The sequence below is a fragment of the Anticarsia gemmatalis genome, chromosome 20 (assembly GCF_050436995.1).
Source record: "Anticarsia gemmatalis isolate Benzon Research Colony breed Stoneville strain chromosome 20, ilAntGemm2 primary, whole genome shotgun sequence".
NCBI classification, from domain to species: Eukaryota; Metazoa; Arthropoda; class Insecta; order Lepidoptera; family Erebidae; genus Anticarsia; species Anticarsia gemmatalis.
The window spans coordinates 8242780-8263096 of record NC_134764.1 but is presented as its reverse complement, the minus strand read 5'-3'; the positions used below and the strand labels follow the sequence as shown (position 1 = coordinate 8263096).

At 36.3% G+C, this 20317-nt stretch overlaps 6 protein-coding genes across 9 annotated transcripts in view; 2 read left to right on the top strand and 4 right to left on the bottom strand.

Moving 5' to 3' along the window:
- Positions 1-3301, top strand: part of LOC142981421 (Fanconi anemia group J protein homolog) — a 61057-nt gene extending 57756 nt beyond the window's left edge. For both annotated transcript variants that reach the window (XM_076127331.1, XM_076127330.1), the window contains exons 17-19: positions 113-237; positions 1135-1261; positions 1697-3301. In XM_076127331.1, the coding sequence (XP_075983446.1) occupies positions 113-237; positions 1135-1261; positions 1697-1786 (342 nt within the window). In that variant the 3' untranslated portion in view covers positions 1787-3301. The remainder of the gene's footprint in view (positions 1-112; positions 238-1134; positions 1262-1696) is intronic.
- Positions 3302-3332: 31 nt separating this feature from the next.
- LOC142981422 (uncharacterized) lies at positions 3333-13098 on the bottom strand. The gene is made up of 11 exons (XM_076127333.1): positions 12938-13098; positions 12427-12703; positions 11921-12083; positions 10437-10513; positions 9626-9756; positions 9000-9145; positions 7688-8580; positions 6762-6925; positions 5857-5966; positions 5529-5627; positions 3333-4928 (listed from the first exon to the last, which is right to left on the bottom strand). Exons 1-11 carry the CDS (start codon positions 12968-12970, stop codon positions 4856-4858), a joined length of 2166 nt encoding a protein of 721 aa, XP_075983448.1. The 5' UTR covers positions 12971-13098; the 3' UTR covers positions 3333-4855.
- A 248-nt stretch (positions 13099-13346) lies between these two features.
- On the top strand, positions 13347-15771 carry Tango2 (transport and golgi organization 2). 3 transcript variants are annotated; one of them, XM_076127600.1, is made up of 7 exons: positions 13347-13450; positions 14008-14156; positions 14429-14539; positions 14615-14735; positions 14944-15165; positions 15307-15405; positions 15569-15771. In XM_076127600.1, exons 2-7 carry the CDS (start codon positions 14015-14017, stop codon positions 15708-15710), a joined length of 837 nt encoding a protein of 278 aa, XP_075983715.1. In that variant the 5' UTR covers positions 13347-13450; positions 14008-14014; the 3' UTR covers positions 15711-15771. The 3 variants fall into 3 exon arrangements, with proteins under 3 accessions (XP_075983715.1, XP_075983716.1, XP_075983717.1); XM_076127601.1 differs by having other exon boundaries at positions 13444-13582; XM_076127602.1 differs by lacking the exon at positions 13347-13450 and adding an exon at positions 13510-13676.
- Positions 15763-17173, bottom strand: Slimp (Seryl-tRNA synthetase-like insect mitochondrial protein). Its single transcript, XM_076127599.1, has one exon. It carries the CDS (start codon positions 17171-17173, stop codon positions 15824-15826), a length of 1350 nt encoding a protein of 449 aa, XP_075983714.1. The 3' UTR covers positions 15763-15823.
- Positions 17163-17917, bottom strand: LOC142981592 (zinc finger protein 593 homolog). Its single transcript, XM_076127604.1, has 2 exons — positions 17733-17917; positions 17163-17509 (listed from the first exon to the last, which is right to left on the bottom strand). The coding sequence occupies exons 1-2, from the start codon at positions 17842-17844 to the stop codon at positions 17163-17165; spliced, it is 459 nt and encodes a 152-aa protein (XP_075983719.1). The 5' UTR covers positions 17845-17917.
- Positions 17918-18341: 424 nt separating this feature from the next.
- Positions 18342-20317, bottom strand: part of Chc (clathrin heavy chain) — a 35635-nt gene continuing 33659 nt past the window's right edge. The window contains exon 29 of the mRNA XM_076127433.1: positions 18342-20317. Within this exon, the coding sequence (XP_075983548.1) occupies positions 20196-20317 (122 nt within the window). The 3' untranslated portion in view covers positions 18342-20195.

The following is a 20317-nucleotide window of genomic DNA, read 5'->3' as shown; positions in this document are numbered from 1 at the left end:
TAGCGATAGTTGCAAACGCGGGATCCCCCGGTCATTCCTTAAGTGGTTAAAAAAGGTATGAAAGGGGGGGAAGAAAAGAAGGTGTTTTTTAATATAATATTTTGTTTATCAGGTGGGCATACCGTTCCCAAATCCAACGGACCCAGCGGTGAGAGCGAAGAAGGAGTATAATAGGAAATATGAAAAGAGCCGAGGCTTGCTGAGCGACAATGAATGGATGAAACAACAAGCCTTTAGGTAACTACCATTGACTTCCGGTTTCTGAGGTACATTTAGCGGTAGTTTATCTATTCAATAGCGTTTAACCTTATATAAACATGACAGATTGTATAGATAAACTACCGCTAAATGTGCCGCAGAAAGACGCCTTTAAAAACTAAGTCAACTGTTTCTCAATGAATCAGCCTAGCCTTTCTTCCAACTATGTTGGAGTTCGGCTTCCAATCTCACTCGATGTAGCTGAATACCTGTATATTACATGGAGCGACTGTCTTTTGGACCACAACCCAGTTACGTGGGCTATAACACGGTATACCTCGGTAAGACTGGTTATGAGACTTTCGAGCTGGTAACGTCTGTTAAAGACCTCCGAAAATGAAAGCCGGGACCCACAATTTAACGTGCCTTCCGAAACATGGCGTAACTAGGTCTTTGAGAGCCTTCAAGAAATGTATTTAACAAATTTTAGGCATCCAAAGTTTCATCACGATGTTTTCCTTTATAATATTGGTCGTGAGTTTCTCGCTAGCTCTTCTCATAAGGCTTTCCCCTTTCCTAGCTAGTGGTAGATTCAGTAATTGTAATGACTATCATAAGTGTCAATATTTGACCTTTTATTATAATCCATACTAATATTATAAATGCGAAAGTAACTCTGTCTGTCTGTCTGTCTGTCTGCTACTCAATCACGCCTAAACTACTGAACCAATTTACATGAAATTTGGTACGGAAATATATTGATACCCGAGAAAGGACATAGGCTATGTATCATCACGCTACGACCAAAAGGAGCAGAGTACCAGTAATTAATGTTACAAAAACGGGGAAAAATTTCGCCCATTCTCTCTTATTGGACGCAAGCGAAGTTGCGCGGGTCAGCTAGTAGTGGATAAAGGGAACATATTGTGTGAACAGGGCACTGAACCAGGCGGTGGGTCGCTGCGTGCGGCACCGCCACGACTGGGGCGGCGTGGTGCTGGCGGACTCTCGCCTGCTGCAGGAGCAGTACGGACAGCACCTGGCGCGCTGGCTCCGGGACATCGTCAGTATTACATACATACTAGCTCTTTTATTCTCTTCTTAACCGACTTCGTTCTCAACTCGACAGTTTTTTCTAACACATACACAATCTCTATTATTATTTTTTCTCTAGTCAATTGCTAGTTAGAGGCCGTCCATTAATCACTTGATGATTTTTATGCTTTTTGTTACCCTCTTGGTGATATAATAATATAAGGTTTAAGACCAAAGAAGTTTTAGTACCTACAAAATGTTGTGTCTTTAAATATTCGGTCAGTGGGTATAAAGAAATTGATTACAGAAATAAGCTAGCTTGTCGTCAAGAGATGAACTAATTTTATTTTTTTATTCAATGTAATCCCCCGTGATTAATGGACGGTCCATCAACTGGTTGTCTAGTTGTTTCATAATTTGTACGTGAATATTCATTAATTATTAATGTAAATGTTTTGTACAGTTGGACGACACCAGACAGAGGCGGGAAGACCTCGCTGATTTCATGACACGAATGACGAATGAAGAAGAGGAGGAAATATTAACACCATAGCATTTATAGTTAGTTATGTTATAGAGCTCCGTAACTATAGTTTTGTTATTTATAAAATGATCACCCATCCACTGATCAACCTCGGCAACCGTAGCTTTACTTTTGAAGTCTTGGCTGTTGTTACTTAGCCACGAATCTAACGGATATACGAATTATTAAGTGGAAAGTCATGTCGCTTTTGAAGATAAATGAAGTCTTTCGCGTATAAATTTTTTATTTTTATTTAACGTAGTCAATTAATTGTGTGTATATTTTTCTGTGTGTTATTTTATTTGTTTATCTTATGGTTAAGAGACCAGCAATTGTCATTCAGCAAGTATCAGATTTTAAAACTCGCATAAATTTTTAATTTAACGGTGCGATTTTCTATAAGCTAGCAAAGATCTTTTTAAAATTTTGTATGAAAAGTTAAACAGCGCCCCAAGCGGATTGCGCGAGAACTATTTATTTGAAGTAATATTAATATGTCAATCGCTACTTGTTAAACTGAGTTTTAAGTATTGCTTTATTGAAACTCACAATTATCATGACAGTTTTAGCTATATTTTTATATTAAATGACTAAATTGTAAAACATTTTGATGTATAAAATACAGATTCGTTTTTCGCTAGACGATGGTTATGCATATTTTTAAGTCAAACTTAGATTTTCTTACAAATCAATTAAAATACTGTAATTAACAATTAAGCAAAATTGACGAATTTAAAATAATAGTGTAAAGTTAGTTAGCTATATGCAGCATTAGAGCCAATTTCACAACTTGTAGGGTACCTAAGTGCCATATAAATTGTTGCAAATTGCAAATGTATGAAAAGTGACAAAATTTCATTAGATAAGCTTTCCACCACTCATCCAGAAGTTGTGTGTGACCGGCTTAAACTTGAATATTTTGAATTATTTTGTACTTACCTAAAAAACAAACGTTTTGGTTTTTGACTATAAAATTGTGATCTCATGACATAATCTGCGTTAAAGCAAATTAGTCACAATGAATATTTATAAAATTAATCACTCATGTTACCCTCTGGTGAAAATGTTGTTTTACGTAAAACGTTAATAAAACGATGAAAAAATAAGGGGATGTCTTGAAGAAAGAACAGGTGCGTAGTACTCGTAACCGGTGGTCCTGTATGACAAGATGTATGGATGTGATTGTTGCAAAAGAAGTTTGTAAGGAACGTAGAAAGTGGCGTTCCTTGGTCTCTGCCTACCCCTATGGGAAGGACGTGTGAATTTATGTATGTATGTATCACAGACAAATATTTTAATTGTATTTTTACATACGTACGTAACATCATGCCTGTTACATCGAAGGTACTGACAGAGGTATATAAAATACACTCACGTCTCGCCATTAACATACCCGACATTTTTTTTACCAAACTTTATTTATATGTGTTTAAATAAGTGTTTTCTTTGCATGTAAGTTGTGGTGTTAAATAATAATTTAAATATGCATTTGTACAGTTTGTAATGAAATAAAAGCCATATATTTGTAACTTGTTTCATTAATTTATTGTTTAAACACGATATATATAAAATAACTTAATTTCTATATAAGCCTGTTGCCAGCACTATTTATATTTAACTATATAACAACGATATCTTAGTATAAAACGACTGAACCTATTTTAACGGCAGTTATGGTGATATAGTTCGACAACTATGTAGAGAGTCTTGTATGTAAGGTAATGTAAACATAAGTAAGAATTTAGAACGACATTCACCTGTACACCTATGCAACGGGCTACGGGCAACTGCGTGTTTGCTACGGCTACTTTATTTAACCCTTTGACCGCCACGGTCGGCTATACTCGACAAATCAGATCGTGCTCCCGACTCTTTCGTCGGCAAATGTCAATGAAAATATAGCGTCATTAGCACGTGGCGGTCAAAGGTTTAAAGGTATACAATAAATTGGGTAGTTGCCTGGGTTAACGAAAAATTATTCAACTCGTACTCGTAAAAGGTTCATCTAAAATGCTCAGACTATGTAGCTTTTTTCGTAAATAATGTTGAAATTGTAATTATTACAGACTGAAACATTTTATTAGCCACTCATTTGATATCAATGAAAATCTGCAATAGTGACGTCACTAGGCCGTATTTCTATACAAAAAATTGTTTTTGACATTTCATAAAGAGTAGCTGATTTGACTGGTAGGCAACTACCGTTTAATATTAACGAAAAAAAATTACATAGCCTGAGCATTTTAGATGAACCTTATATGACAAGTTTAAGAAATTTTTGTTAACCCAGTCAACACATCAAATATAAATAGTTCATTGCGATGCTCTCTAAGTTGTAGGACTATATTTTAAAGCTTTTGCAAGACCAACTGTTATATTGTCTTAAATCATTATGGAGACACAATTTTCTCGGCGAGAATAAGGTTATTTTAATGTTTATATTACGCTAAAATCTTGACATGCAAGCTTAAATAATACTATGATGAGTAATCTCGAAAATTGAAGCTATTGTAATGTTCTGACATGTATTCGGCCAATTTTTTTGGAACTGGCCACCTAGGTAATTGATTTAGTATGCAAGAGTGTGTACAATACACAGGTACTATGTATAATCTATCTTATGCCTGTACATCACTAAGAAGTTATTGACTGAAAACCTCTGAAAAAACTTTTTCGATCGATGCGCCAAGGCGGTAATAAAAAAAACATGTGAAGCAATCGTGTAAGTAAAAACTCTTACTGCTTCCCCTTACAGGAATTAATAGGTTTGAGATGAATAATAAATATAATAATTAATTCAACTATTTGTAGCACGCGCCAAATAACTGTGCCTGTCTGAATATAGCAACTAGCCACTATCTACTATCGACAAATTTTGTTCGAAAACTCAATCAGCGCCCCTAGCGAATGCTATAGGAACAAATTTGAAGTAAATTTTAATGTCAAACTTTAGATACTTGATAATAAAAAACTGTAAAAAATTGTGTTAAAGCACTTCTTGTCTAAGTCTCGTTTTTACGCCTTGCCTTTCTCGCAGTTCGTTGCTATATTCAGAGATACAAAGTTATTCGGCGCGTACTATTGTTAACTATCACAGTATCAGACCTCCTTCAGTTCCTTCTTGACTTCTCTGCTTTTGCCTATATTCTGGCTGTTCGTAGCCCGAGCTTTGCTGTAAATTAATAAATAAACAGTTTATATATAGCAATAAATATCTATACTTACTAATATAATAAAGCTGAAGAGTTTGTTTGTTTGTTTGTTTGTTTGTTTGAACGCGCTAATCTCAGGAACTACTGGTCCGATTTGAAAAATTCTTTCAGTGTTAGATAGCCCATTTATCGAGGAAGGCTATAGGCTATATAACATCACGCTACGGTCATTAGGAGCGGAGTAGCAACGAAAAATGTTACAAAAACGGGAAAAATTTTGACCCATTCTCTTAGGTGACGCAAGCGAAGTTGCGCGAGTCAGCTAGTATTGCAATAAAAGGTATGATTTAATTTGGACTCTTAGCAAGAGTCAAGAGTCATTAAAACCTTGTTTGCTTGTTGCTCTTTTTTTAAACTTCATTATATACAAGAGAGATTGAATAAAATTCATAATTCATTCAATATTATCATTTAGAAAAGGTGTGTCAACCAAGTGAGTGAAGTTCTGTTCCCCTTGTTAGGGTATAATATAGCTTGTATTAAGAAGTAACAATCCTAATTGATCTTAATGCTCTTATAAATGAATAAAATTATGTTTAGTGATGTCGTTATATACTTACTTGCAGGCGCTGGAGCGCATGTGCCTGTGTAGATGTGAAACATGAAGGTATCCGCGATTGCACACCTCACACTTGAATGGCCGCTCGCCCGAATGGAATCTGCAAATTAACATAAAAATAAATTCACTATTAAAAATAAAAGAAAATAACAACTTATACAGTAAATCTTACATATAGACCTCCTTTTAATTAAAAGATATACCTGTGCTAGGAGGTGACGTTTTTCAATGGAAAACTGGCTGTCAGACTTTCAAGCGTCTAACTACTGTTAATAACACACTATAACACACTGTTAATATAAGTAGTAGTGTCGTTGTATATTTATTACCTGAGATGCACGACAAGGTCGCCCTTCTTGTAGAAGCGCTTGCTGCAGCCGGGCTGAGTGCACGAGTGTGTCGCCACGCGCTCGTGGTCCCGCGCGATGTGCGTCTGCAGCTAAACAGGGAAATATAGATATTAGATATTGTACGAATAACATAACATAATAACAAAATAGCTATACTATGAAACTATGTGGTCGTTTCCACCGATACTAAGCTATGTAGCGGTGCGAGTAAGATGAAGATGCGTCGTCGCAAAGTCGCTCAGCAAGGAAGATGCGCAGCTCGAGCCATGTGTTGATAGAAGAGAAGCTGCGTACACATCAGACATAGCAAGCATCTAGCACACATCCTTCCATATAAAAAACATTAGCCCTCTTTACACACACACATACACACTCAATCGGCATGAAACAATAATCGCGCGTGAAAGAGCGTGCGTATAAAGGCTGTGCAAGGAGAAAGGAAAGAGTGCGCGCCGCGCGCATCTGTCAAGCCCGCGAAGAAAATCGCAAGCAAATAGCGCGTCGTCTTTCCCGTACGTAATCCTGTACGCGTCTAAGAACGTGCGATAGAGCGTGTGTGTAAAGGCGGTTATTGTCTTAATCTGAATCCGTTTCCACCAGTGCTAAGCTATCAATGAATATGATTAGTGTATTACATATGTATTTGACAGCCTCCGTGGCGCAGTGGTTTAGGTCACCACGCCGCAACCATTGCGTCGGGAGGTCGTGGGTTCGATTCCCACACGGGACAATTATTTGTGCGACCCACAAATAATTGTTTCGGGTTTGGTTGTGCTTTGTGTCAGTTGCTTGTATGTTTGTAAAAGTCCCCGCGACACAAGAGCAATTCTTAGTGCGGGAGTTGTCTTTTAAAAAAGAAAAAAGGAATATGTGTATGTACTGACCCGCCAGGCGGCGCTGTAGGTGTGGTGGCACAGCGGGCAGGCGTGCGCGGGCAGCACGGCGGGCGTGTGCGCGGCGCGCGCGTGCTTGTTGAGCGACGAGCGGTAGCTGAAGCGCGCGCCGCACACCGCGCAGCCGTGCTGGCGCAGCGACGCGTCGTGCACTCCTGACACACACAAACTTTATTAACTCCTGTATTTTAATAAAAGGAAATCTCCTACTGCTAGACAAGAGCTTCCTCTCGAAGTAAGGAAGGACCTCACTACCTATAATCCTCAGATATATTAAATACTATCAGAATTTGAGCAAGATACGTCTTTTCATTATTTCAAATAAAGGCTCCTACACAACGTGCACGTAGCGGCATGCACAGCCGCACAAACGAGCCGCCGGCATGTGCGTTGCCGGGATGCGCCGTTACGCGCGGGTTACGAGCTTGCCGGTGGAATGCAGCCCTATTTGACACACCGACGTACCGCTTTTTTTACTTTTAACATATTAAGTACGTTTAGTTATCAGCACAAAGAAAAAGGTGTAGTCTTGTTTATTAAAATGTACTTCGTAAATGTACAGCAAAGGAAATACTAAACGTAACAGTTTATTTCAATTATTGTGATATTTGAACTCACACTAGCGTTCTATGGCACTGTCACAACTGGAATAATGATTGGCGGCATTGTGCGGCTTGTATTGCCGGCGGCACAGACTGCAGCACCCTCAAGAGATCAGCTTATGAATTTAGTTCATGGCAAAGATAATATTTATACCTAATATAGTTTACGAACTGGTACATGCAGTGTATCCTACAAAATTACCTTCTACTACTACTATTCCATAACAACTGTGATATGAAGTATTCATTAAATTTAGAGGGCCTATGAAACTACATCTTCGTAGTTTTTTTTGTACGATTATAAAATAGACTTACCTCTATGAGATTTATAAGTATCCTTTTTACTAAACACCTTGTTGCACTTCCTACAGACAAACAACTTTAACACTTTTGGTTTGATCTTCCTCGGGGGCTTCTGTTCTGTGACCACCACTTTATTTACCTCTTGTATAACTGCACTATCTATCTGTGGCGGCTCAGTAGTCAAAATTAACGGTTTAACATCAACTACCGGCTCCACTGGCTCCTGTTTCAATAACCTACATATATTTTCTTGGTTTTCTTGCAACGCTATCTCCTCTCCAGGCTTATTAACTAACTCTACGCCTATATTTAACATGTCTGTCAGCTTTTCCGCATCAATTTCACTATTTAAACTAATTATAAACGTGTCATCGTGCTCAGTAGATATATATTGCACACGATTCTCTCCAATAAGCTGGTTTAAATTCGCAGCTAAATTAGTACTGGCTTCCAGATCGACGTCGCTTTCGAAGATAGTGGCGCATTCAGCCACAGGATTGTCTATTTCATTCGCTCTAGGGATATTTAAAACATCAGTGTTTAGTAATTCATCGGTGAAGTCAAAAAGTATCTCTCCATTTTTGTCTTGTGCGTAGTCCATATCATTCGTATTTGTGTTAAAGATATGGCTGGGTGGTATGCTGTCGAAGTCTAAGTCATTGTAGAGTAGTTCTTCATCGGAAATCTGGAACTGGTTGATGTCTTTGAGCAGTTCTATCTGCATAACGTGGTCGGGGTGTTGGTCTGTTTGGTAGTACACGCTGAGGGTCTCGTTGTGAGCGCTCATGGTCATGTAGTCATCTTCAGCTGATAGGATGTCGTCCACGATATTGTCTACTATTCTGTTAGCGTCGCTGTTTTGATACTTGTCATCTTTGTCCTCTGATGAGGAGGTGTTGTGCTGTCTGTAAAGAAACCATTAATAAATTGTCTAATATAAAATTGACTGTTGTATAATGAGTTGAAGGGTTGATGACTTATTTTTCCTATATATCCTATATATTATATGTCCTATAGATAACTTATTCCATGCTCGTCTATCTTACCTTAACAATAAATAACAGTTACAATTAAAAGTTACGTAACGCTACGGATATGTACATTTTATTCTGAGTTTATCTGCCAAAAATGAGGTGAACTAAAACGTTTTTTCGCTAAATCTATCCCCTAATCTGACGTCACGTGAATCATCTGCAAATAGATTAGTTAAGCATAATGGAACATTTGCGGAGGTAGTACCATGTAACATCACTATTTAGTTTCAAAAAATGTCTGCAGTACTGCTGCTAACTTCAAGTCGGTCGAGATGGATACGTGCACGTACCTGACAGAATGTTCTAAAAGTGCGCTCTTGTACTGGAAGCTGAGGCCGCAGACGCGACAGTGATGTCTGCGCACCGTCTTGTCCAGCGGCTCGTGAGGAAACTTGTTCAGCGGACACTTCGCCACGTGACGCTTCTGAGACGCCAGCTACACATACAAACATACATACAACATTTTAAACAACACTAGCCCTTTATCTGGCAAGAGAAATAATTATGAAAATATGTAATTGCATCTTGATTTTTTGATGCATTTTCGGCATCACTAGGAATAGTAAGGACATGGAAAAATAAAAGTGGTCTCTAATTCATAGCAAAACATTTTTTAATTGCATTTCAGAGTGCAATAAAGTGACCAGTATACGGCGATAGGCTAGTCCCAGATAACGTGGGACTAACACCATTAATGGTGAAATGTGGATATATTTTATATAACTGCCTAAACGCCTCCCACTGCTGCCTGCAATCAATGTCAAAGACCTTTGGGTTCACACATCTTTTACGCGAAATTGACTTTTCTTTAGTGTTAATTTATTTCGATTTTGTTTTTATATCATATCGCATTTAGATATAGCCGACAAAATGTTTCTTAATTCTTTAAACTAATACATGAATAGTAAATAGTGACCTGTTTAAATCGATGCCTACATCCAGGACAACAGAAGGGTTTCTCGTCGCTGTGCTTCAGCATGTGGCGACGCAAGTTGGAGCTGTTGTTGAACCGCATGTCACACTCCTTGCACGGATACTTCTTAGAATCTGAAACATAATGACACAATGTAAAAAGGAAAGGAAAAAGGAACCAAGCATATAAAGAACCAATTTTTATTATTTTACTAGCTGACCCGCGCAGCTCCGCTCACGCTTTCTTGTTTTTATTTAATACCGCGCATTTTCAAATTTATTACACCTTTTATACCTCCTCTGGACTTCCACAAATAATTCAAGACCAAAATTAGCCAAATCGGTCAAGCCATTCTCGAGTTTTAGCGAGACTCACGAACAGCAATTCATTTTTATATAGAATCATTAGATAGATAATATAGCACCTAACAATTATTTTTTTTATTTCTATGAACAATTTATGACAATTGTTCATTCTCAAAAGTCGCATGACATTCAGTGGCGTATCGTGCATTGGCGGCACCCGTATAAAAAAATCTTGGGGGCCCTTATATTGTTTGTGGGTAAAGATTTTTCACAAAAGAAAATGATATTAATTAATAATAAAAAATATAATAATTATTATTATTTATTTTTCCTTACACACTTTTGGGCCCCCCCGTGGGCTGGGGCCCCCGTATAATTGATACGGCAGATACGGCGGTAGCTACGCCCCTGATGACATTACAGTTTTGTCAATTAAATACGAAATTCTAAAGTAAACTTTAACTTTATTGAGGAAGGTGTGAAAATATGTTTTATAAAACTAAACTTACTGGCATGAACTTCTTTATGCTTCTTTAAGTCTGAGGGCTTGTAGAAAGCCTTCTCACACTCATCACACTTGTATGGTCTGAAACAATTACATTAATAAAATGCATGCAAAACACAAAATACATGTTCGTTGATTATATATTTATGGTTTGTGGTTGTCAATAAAAAGTTATAAAACCCTTAAAAACACTTTCACATATAAAAATATAGAGTGAAAATAAAGAAAATATTAATGAACCAAAACTATTATTACCAACAATAGCCTTAAAATCTTAGTCAATGTAATTTGGCAATAAATGAGATATTGTAACCTTTAACCCGCGAGCACACGCGCTATGAGCATTTCCCTCACGGTGAATTTAAAATTCCCAACATTTATCGATTTATTTGTCTACGATTGTCATTTTCCCAATAGCTGAGTTTTATACTTTCCCCGTCCCGTGCATAACGGTTTTTTTATGTTAGTGTGCATCCATCGGTCAGTAGAGGTGGTTTGTCTCGGCGAGTCTCGTCGCGCGGCATTTTGCTCATCGCGCGACTAACAGCGTAAGTACTAATTTTTAGTACCTTTTTTTTTTCCTTACAGTATTATACCTTATTTAAAGTCTTTTTTTTATATTTTATTGTTAAATACTGGTGAAATATGAGTTTATTAAGCAGTTTACATACAAATATCAGATATTTTTTACAGATAGATTGAAAAACAACTAACTTATTGAAAGTGATGGAGAGAGTGAGCACAGCGATCACAACACTGATACTGAGCAGTCATCTTTCTCATCCTCTTCAACAAATTATCAAAAGATTCACAAATGAACGTGGCTTTTCAGAGGATATGAAACCTGACGGTGTGCGATCTGCGGGATCTGTCCAAGGCGTAAAAATAGCACGAGAAAAAAGACATACATTACATGTAAAAAAAAAAATGCACTGAACATGCTTTTACTTTGTGTGACATGTGTAAAGCTCGTGCATTTGATAAACATAAATGATTTATTGTTAACTCCTTAATTTTTTGGATAAAAGTTTATTTTTTTTAGTTTATACCAAAATTGCACTTAAGAAATGCCAATTTAGTTCCTGTTTTTGTAATTCAAATATTATAGTATAACTAATGTTAAATATTAAAAATAAATATTTAATTTGATTAACACTTTCTTTTTATTATAATTAAGCAGTAAAATATATAAAAATACTATAAATTGTGTATTTTTTGGTTATTTGTAAACGTGAGCAAAATGCTCTATACGCGAGTGGTCGTGTAAGTTTTAAAGGCGCGAGTGCTCCCGGGTTAAAACATGAACTGTATATAAGATATAAGACCTGTTCTGAATATTAGTAGGTATTAGCCTGAGAAATTCATGAGTTCATGTTTATGATTAGTTTCAGTTCATAACTCATTGTTTAAATTAACTGCAAAATAATAATGAGTGTTGATGATGCTGAAAAGTGACATACAAGGGCAGACAATGTCAGCCTTAAATACCTATGATCCAGATGTTTATGAAACAAGTGCTGCTGCAGTTTATAGAGTGCTTCAAATGCCATAGCACAGTGTGGACATTTCCATATCAGTTCCAACGGCTTATGTATCAAACTGTGCTTCATCATCTGTTGTTTAGTTGAAAACTTGAGGTTGGGACACTTGTCTGAAAAAAAAACACAATATTAAACAATATATTGTCTTATGACATTTGGTTGTCTGAAATGATGTATGGAATGAAAGCACTAATTAGCGTTATTCTACCAAAATAAAGAGTAAATAATACTACAGTACAGAGTACACAGTAAATAATAGTACAATGTTTTTTCATGTCCTATTTATGTACCAAGTTTTTTTAAAATTATTGATAATTTGGTTTTTATGATGTGTGTTGTCTTACACATATTTCTTTACATACATAGGTATTAAGTAACAAATATATAAAAGTAGCGTTACGCTGTTCAAATAGTACTTTTATAATATTACAACTATTTTATAACTGTACTCACCACAGAACCAAAGGTTTTCTTTAGAATGTACTCTAAGATGACCATAATACTTCTTGGCATTGTCAAACTGTTTCCTGCAGATCTCACAGTGTAAGGTCGTGGGACCATTGAGGTCTGGCTCCTCAAGAGGCTCATCCCCCGACAAGAACTGTGCCAACACATCGTCGGGGCCTAATAACGCATTATTCGGCGGCAACGACGGATTTAAAACGTCGTACACTGAACTCTCAGTCTTTAACTTGTTAAATTCTAATTCGGGTGTCTCTGAGTCCACGAACTGCAATGATATTTATTTGATGTGTTAGTAATAACAATGGACGTCGACAATATTAAATTCGTTACTTTAGGACGTATTAGGAACTATATAAGCTTATTGTATTGTAAAGGCAGTCAAAGTATTAGTAAAATAATTCACGAGTATGTTATGACACAAGAAACTTAAAAAATCACCACAAGCACCAAGTTAAAAGAGAATGCAATAACATACATCGCGAAACGAAATCACACTTACTGGTAGACTAAAAAACGGTAAATTAGAATCCATTATTGAGGTATTATCTATCACAGAAGGAAAACATAAAAAATATGTCGTTCATTACAACAAACTGGAAGAAATTATTGCGAAATTGATTCCATTCAAGCGTAAAGTTGGGGTTTTTGACAGACGCTTTGACAATTTATTTTGTCGAACTAGAGGTGACCATGTGATTTAGGGGAGATTGTTGCACAAAGTCAACTAATTTATATAGAGCATAATCTAGTTACAATACAATCGGATATATTAATGTACAGTTGGTACAATTAGGTCTCAGCGGAAAAAACAGCAACATCCTTCTAGAGTAGGTACCCACATCGGCATTGAAACACACAGTACAGTGTACACTTAGCTTTATACCATAAAGTTACTAAAAAATAAATACCTAGTCACTAATTCGTGGTACCAACTTAATGATAAAATGTCAACATTTCAACTTTCAACACATGTTTATTTTTATTATTTATCAGCTGATTCTATAGTTCAAAGGTGACTATCTGGTTATTGTAATATTGTTAAATAAATATAGGCGGGATTTCATTCAATCCTTATGTGATGGTGAATTATCTAAAGACAAGGACCTTTCACTACTTTTGTTAAACTTACCTAAGCGGCACATAGGTATTTTAATTCATTTATCATGTAAGGTCTAAAGTATCGCTGTTTACCATCACACTATAATATTATTTTCTTGCACCCACCGGCTATAAGATATGTAAGTGACAACACTGCTCACATGCATTTTACTGCCCCTTTATGTGCATTTTCGTAATTCTACATAAAAATAATAATCACCCATAATCATCATCATACCGTAATCATAACGTATACAACTTTACCGGCATAAAAGAACTGTAGAGCGCGACGATGAGAGCTGTTGCTCTAAGATCACTCGATAGGTAGAACATTCAATTGAGTCCTTTGAACTAGCTCTACATTCAGAATGCTTTCTTAAACACTTACTTTTGTTCAAGTAGTTTAGCGACTAAATACTTAAGTTAAGGTCCAGTTTGTATAAAAATATTCTGGTTTCCTAATTTTTTCAGATAAAAGATGTGCATCCTCTTTGCATACAATGGAGCCTGTGACGACAATAGTGACTATAGCTTGGTACTTATATCAAATAGAGATGAATTCTATGATCGACGGACACAGCAGATGGAACAATGGAGTGAAGACACCATCATTGTCGGAGGTCTATAACACTCATTTGTAAATGTAAATAAAATTATCATTCATGACCATGTTATGTGTAATGTGAGTGTAGATTTATTTAGAGTGTTTGTATGCATTATTTATTTATTCCATACCAAATTTTCATGTAATGAAGAAGAATAGTATGTTCCAAATAACTTTGTGTTTGTCTTCTTTGCAATGACTAGCTGCTATATTTAGACAGCTTGTATGATGCATGCTATGGCTTTCTATCACAGGTTTTACATTAAATTGACAATTGTTTTTATCCAGGTAAGGATCTAGAAGTTGCTGATGGAGGAACATGGCTTGGGATAACACCCACTTATAAAAAACTAGGTGGATTGCTAAACTTGCCTGGAGTTAAAAAAGATAATGCTAAAAGTAAGTAAGGAAAATCTGTGGTGAAGGCTAAGGGCAAAAATAGTTTTTATATTTGACAATTGTTTTTTTTTTTAGGTAGAGGAAAAATCGTAGCAGACTATGTAAGAAATAATGAGCCTATAGAGAAATATGTTGAAGGTATAAAAAACTACACAAAAGAATGCAATGAATTTATATTTGTATCCATTGAATTTGGGTATGTTTCTTTTATTTTTTTATGTATTATCCCACCTACTATGCGCCACTCTGATCACAGATGCAGTTTAATTTTATCACTTGATGAAAACAATTTTTTTAAGCATGCTTTGATTCAGGACTTGAAAAAATACACTCACCAACTAAAAAACGTATTGATACTAATTGTACAAAGAAAAAGCTATATTTTTTACAAAATATTGTTTCAGAAAATCCTCTCCTATAATACACTCATACAGTAATGGCAATGATCAACTGAAACTCCACGATGAAGCTGTTGTTGGCTTCGGCAACAACTTGCCTGATGAACCACTAACAAAAGTCGAGGCTGGCCGAGTTCAGATGGAAGAAGTCTGCAGAAAGTTTAATAAAGAAACTATGGAGAAAGAACTAATTGAAAATCTTATTGCACTATTGAAGTCTGATGAAAGGTAGGTAAGTCCCCATCCCACAATTGGCCAGCATGGTGGACTCAAGGCCTTACCCCTTCCTCATTATGGGAGGAAACCTTTGCCCAGCAGTGGGACATTAATGGGTTAAATTATTGTTTATTTTACTTTTTGTTTTTCCAGACACCTTCCAGACCACCAATTGGAGACTCGCAATCCAAAGGCATATAAAGAATTAAGTTCTATTTATGTGTGTATACCACTGGGAAGATATGGCACAAGGTTTGTATCACAGAGCACTTTTTTAAAATTGTAGATCTGTCTTAACACAGCTTGAGCATATAGAATGCATATATTTTATCCTATAATAATACCTACATCTTTTAAAATCTGTAATCATATTATCTGAGTGGTACATATAATTTATTTATTATTTTTTATTTAGGACCCACACTATAGTGTTGCTTACAAAGAAAGGTCGACTTTATGTTTGTGAGTATACTCAACAGATGCCTATCGACCCAGCTAGTCCTAAATGGGACAAAACCGAATTCACATTTGACTTAAATGCTACAAGTCAGCTTTGAATACCTGTACTGTACAAAATGATTATAAAAAAGTATTAAATAATAAAAGAGATTATTTCAAATACAACTGTATTTTATTTACTTTTAACAGGGTAATGTTCGAAAATAATTGCTCACCAATTGTGAACTTTGAATAAATCTGGTACAGAAAAATCAACATCTTGTTCCAAAACACAAGCCAAAAGTTTAGGAACATTCAACAATGTGCCAGACACTATGTGAGGGAACTTACTCTCCTTGTTTTCGACATATGTAACTAGTAATCTTTTGCTAATAAAATCTCCACTCAAAGAGACATTTGCTATTTCCACATAATCTTGTAAAGATGATGAGTACATCTCCACTATTACTCTATGTGATTCCCACATTAATAATTTATCAGATGATATTGCACTCAAGCGAAAATGATATCCAAGTGGACTGTATAATTCTTTCAATGTTTCTATCAGAGCATCAAGCAATTGGTCTGATTCTGTGGCAGTTTTTGTCATTCCAAACATTTCTATTACTGAAGATTGACTGACATGAAATAAGCTGTCTTCATCCGATGGAGCTGGAATATACTGCCTTCCCATTGTAAAGTATTTCAATGGAAAAGCTTTAGGATACAACACATTCTTAGCATGGTAGGCCAAGAAAGAACACAAAGATGCACCTCCAGTTAAATGCAATCTACTGTCAATATTAACTTTAGAATCTTCATCATGATGCAATATAAATGTACTGTCTGAGCTTGTATGGTCTTTACCACATCCCTCCACTATCAAACTCTTCACAAAGTCTGGATTAGAGAACTGTATGAATTTATTTTGCCTCAATATTCTGTTGAAATAGAATTTAGCGCCAAGTTCAAATATGGCAGCATCTCCTTTCAAGTAGTAATTTTCATTCTTTTTAAAATCAATGATATTGAGTTCTTTGCCAATTTTAAGATGGTCTTTGTTATTCTTTGGACAATTCAAGTGGGTATACAATATTTTGTTGCTGCCATCTGGTGTGCGGGAGTGTAAGCTGTTTGGTAGTTTTAACACCTCAATCATGGCAGCTTCTTCAGCCGACCATAAAGGAACTTTCAACTTCTTTATATTATCTTTCAGTAAGTCACTTTGAATTTTAAGCTTTTTAGTGGCATCACTATCCGGGTCATTCTTGATCAACTTTCCCAGCTCTCTTGAAACTTCATCCTTCCTTTTAATATACTCTACTTTTTGTGCATTAAGATCTTCATAGAATCGCCAGAGACTTTCTACTTTCTCTAACTCAATGTTGGCTTTCCTCCTGATCAATTCTTTCTGTAATAATTCTCTCTGTTGGATTCGCTCAGGAAAGTCTATATGTGGTGTAAGGAATACAAACTGTTCAGTAGCTTTTGCACCATTCACAAACAGTGCAGAATGTCTTAGTGATGTGATTTTACTGTCCCACACTTTACTTAGTACATGGCTTAATGTTTTACGGATCATTGTCGATTTTTTCTTCTACTTTTTTCTTTTTATTCGGACTGACGTCGTCTATGATCGCATCGCCATCATCATCTATTTGTTTATCAGTATTCTGTGTTACTATTTTCCTTTTAGTAGGCTGTTTGAAGTTGCCGTGACCTGCCGCGCGTTCAGACTCCTCTATGCTGTACGGTTCCAATTCTAATGCTTTCAGTCTTCGTTTGTGTACTTTCGTTTTAAAATGTTCACTCAGTGCCTTCTCATCAATGAAATACCTCGCACAATGTAGACAATAGTGTTGTGCTGCTCCAGGCAGATCTAAGTCCACACTTTGATTCAGTAACTTATCCGAATTGCCTGAAAATAAAGGAAGCAGTTGTTAACGATACGCTACAACTACAAATATGATACTATGAAATCTCTCCAGTAATAAGAGAAGTATTTCTCCAGAAATTTCATTAAGAATAACTTTAACCAATCTAATATTTAAAATCTATGTGGGCTTGTTACAAAATGTTATGCTATAACCTCAAAATCAAACGAACCATGTGACGGCACTTATTTTTTAAAGAACACTAACCTTCTTTTAAATCGTCATCTATTTGGTCAAGATCCTTCTTCCTATTTCTTACTCTCCACCGTTTTTTGAGATGAGTGTCACCGTGGTGGTACTTTTTCCGCTTGTATGTCATATTATAGTAACAAAATAACAACACGTTCAATAATGCCTGTGTGTTCAAAAATTGCGCCTGTGTGCATCTGTCATCTGACAGTTGTTTAGACAGATGACAGGTAGGTATCATAGAGCAAGCCTACAATGTTTTACATTACAGATCTTGGGGTTTTGAGTCGACTCAAATTCCATTCACAACATTCTGGTAACGTTCCCGGTGCAGTAATACGACGCGTGGCGCGATTACCATCTTTTTCTATCTAGAACGATCCTAATTTACCAATACTGATTCGATATTCATGTGAGCGCTAAGTTACATACATATGATGATTTTAATTTTTCTCTCCGAGCTCTGCTGACTCGTCTGCCGTGAGCTGAATCTTTGGCAATAACCCCAGAGTATCAACTTTACCATAGGTGGTTTGTGGGAAACTTGATATTTGTAACTAGATATACTAATGTAAAACATGAGCCGTGGTCTTAAGGCAGTCAGGGAAGGGAACAGGAAAAGAAAAATCAAATTAAGTTTCATTTATTCATATAATATAATCTTACAATAATAAAATTCAGGGAAACAGTATCATACATGAATAAATACAATGCTAATAATAAACAATGAACTTTCTTTCTGTATTTTAAGTTAATAAAATTTCAATTACGAAAGAAAGAAAAAACGTAATACAATAATCGATAGATTGTAATAAATGTATCGATCATAGTTAATGATAGGAATGATTTGAATGAATCATTTAACATCAATGATTATATTATTTGCAACTCGCAACCGTTTTACATGACGTAACAATAACTGCTACCCTAACGGCGTGCACCGGCTGCCGTTACCGTTCAATGTTTAATAAAAATATTCTCTACAAATAAAAGAAAGAATGGGTGTCAGGCGCCGGCCGCCTGCATCACTTAACTAACTAGTGAAGGCATATCAATGTGTAGATGACAACCAAACTAAGCACTCAGTAGCTTGCACACGTCCATGCACACTTTACACAAAATAACGCAATAACACTAGTACCGCCTAAACTAAACCTAAACGTATCTAGATATTCATTTACCGTATAAACCGCATCCGGTAATATATTTCAATTTTCAACTGGCTCGTATCAATGTGGAAATCATTATATACATATAACAATATTTTTATACTTTGATGTTAGAACATTTTGTATAGCTATTGGCGAATTCAACCCAATTATTGCACGACAACTATGTTGGGCAAAACAAGATCTGCTCAGTCTATTTCATACATTTTATATTTTACTATTTAAAACTGTTTATGTTTATTCTTAATAATTTTCGACGACATAATTTAAATTAATAACAAACATTATTCTAAATTGCTAATTTCAAATGTAATCTTTTCAAACATCGTTTTCAATATTGAATAATAATAATCTGTCGTGTTGTACCACTATATACATAAACAAAGGTATATTACATGTATATGCGAGAGTGGCGATATAACACTACTGTCGGTCACACGATTGTTCATACTGACGTGACTGCTACTACACATACACCAAGTATTTTACAATTCATTTATTTTATCTAGTGTTCCACGCATAGGATTGTAACGATAACATACGATCACTGTTTAAGTATATAAACGTCTATGTGTTCCGTCGTGAAGTAATATGTATAAATAATTTAGATAGCTACATGTCTCGTTACAATCCTACAGAATGACAGTTACATGATTGCTGAACATATAATCGATTAGTAATCGCATTAACATATTAATGTGTAAGTGTTACTACACGAATAGTTAATATTATCGACGCAAGCGACAATTTCGATAACCTCTATATAACTCTCATACACGATTAAAAAATAAAGCACTTTGTAGTAATGAGAGCTACTTAGCAATCAAATATATTAATATAATTTGTACAGGCTAACAATATTTAGTTCAGTAAACTTTCAGTGACGTGCGGGCTCCGCGAGTGCCTCGTCGCACGCCCCACCGGTCATAATACTTTTATATATTTTTTACAAGGATATCTGTGTAAAAGAAATTTTAGGCCTCGGCGTCTATCCTGGACCGCACCGTATCCACTAGAAAACACGATTCATTACCAACATTAAAAATGAATCTACGATTTACTGCTTTATATTCGTCCAACTAAGTCGAACGGATGAGTTCGTCGAGTATATAATATTTTCTAGCAAATACTCGGCTACAGGCTCGCATTCACTAGAGACAGTCGCGTATGCGGCCTGTTTCACTTCACACGGTACGGCCATCTCTATTGAATAGCGGCCATATAACCCGTGGAGAAACTTAATCTAGTTCATAAGACGTGGGCGTGCGTGTGTGTGTGGGGGGCGCGCGGGGGGCGGGGGGCGCGGGGGGCCCTACATGCCGTACCCGTGGTAGGGCGCGGGGGACGGCGCCTGCGCGGCGTAGGCGTAGGGCGAGGCCTGCTGCGCCGCCACGCCCACGCCGGGGACCACGCCGGGGTACTGCATCGACGGAC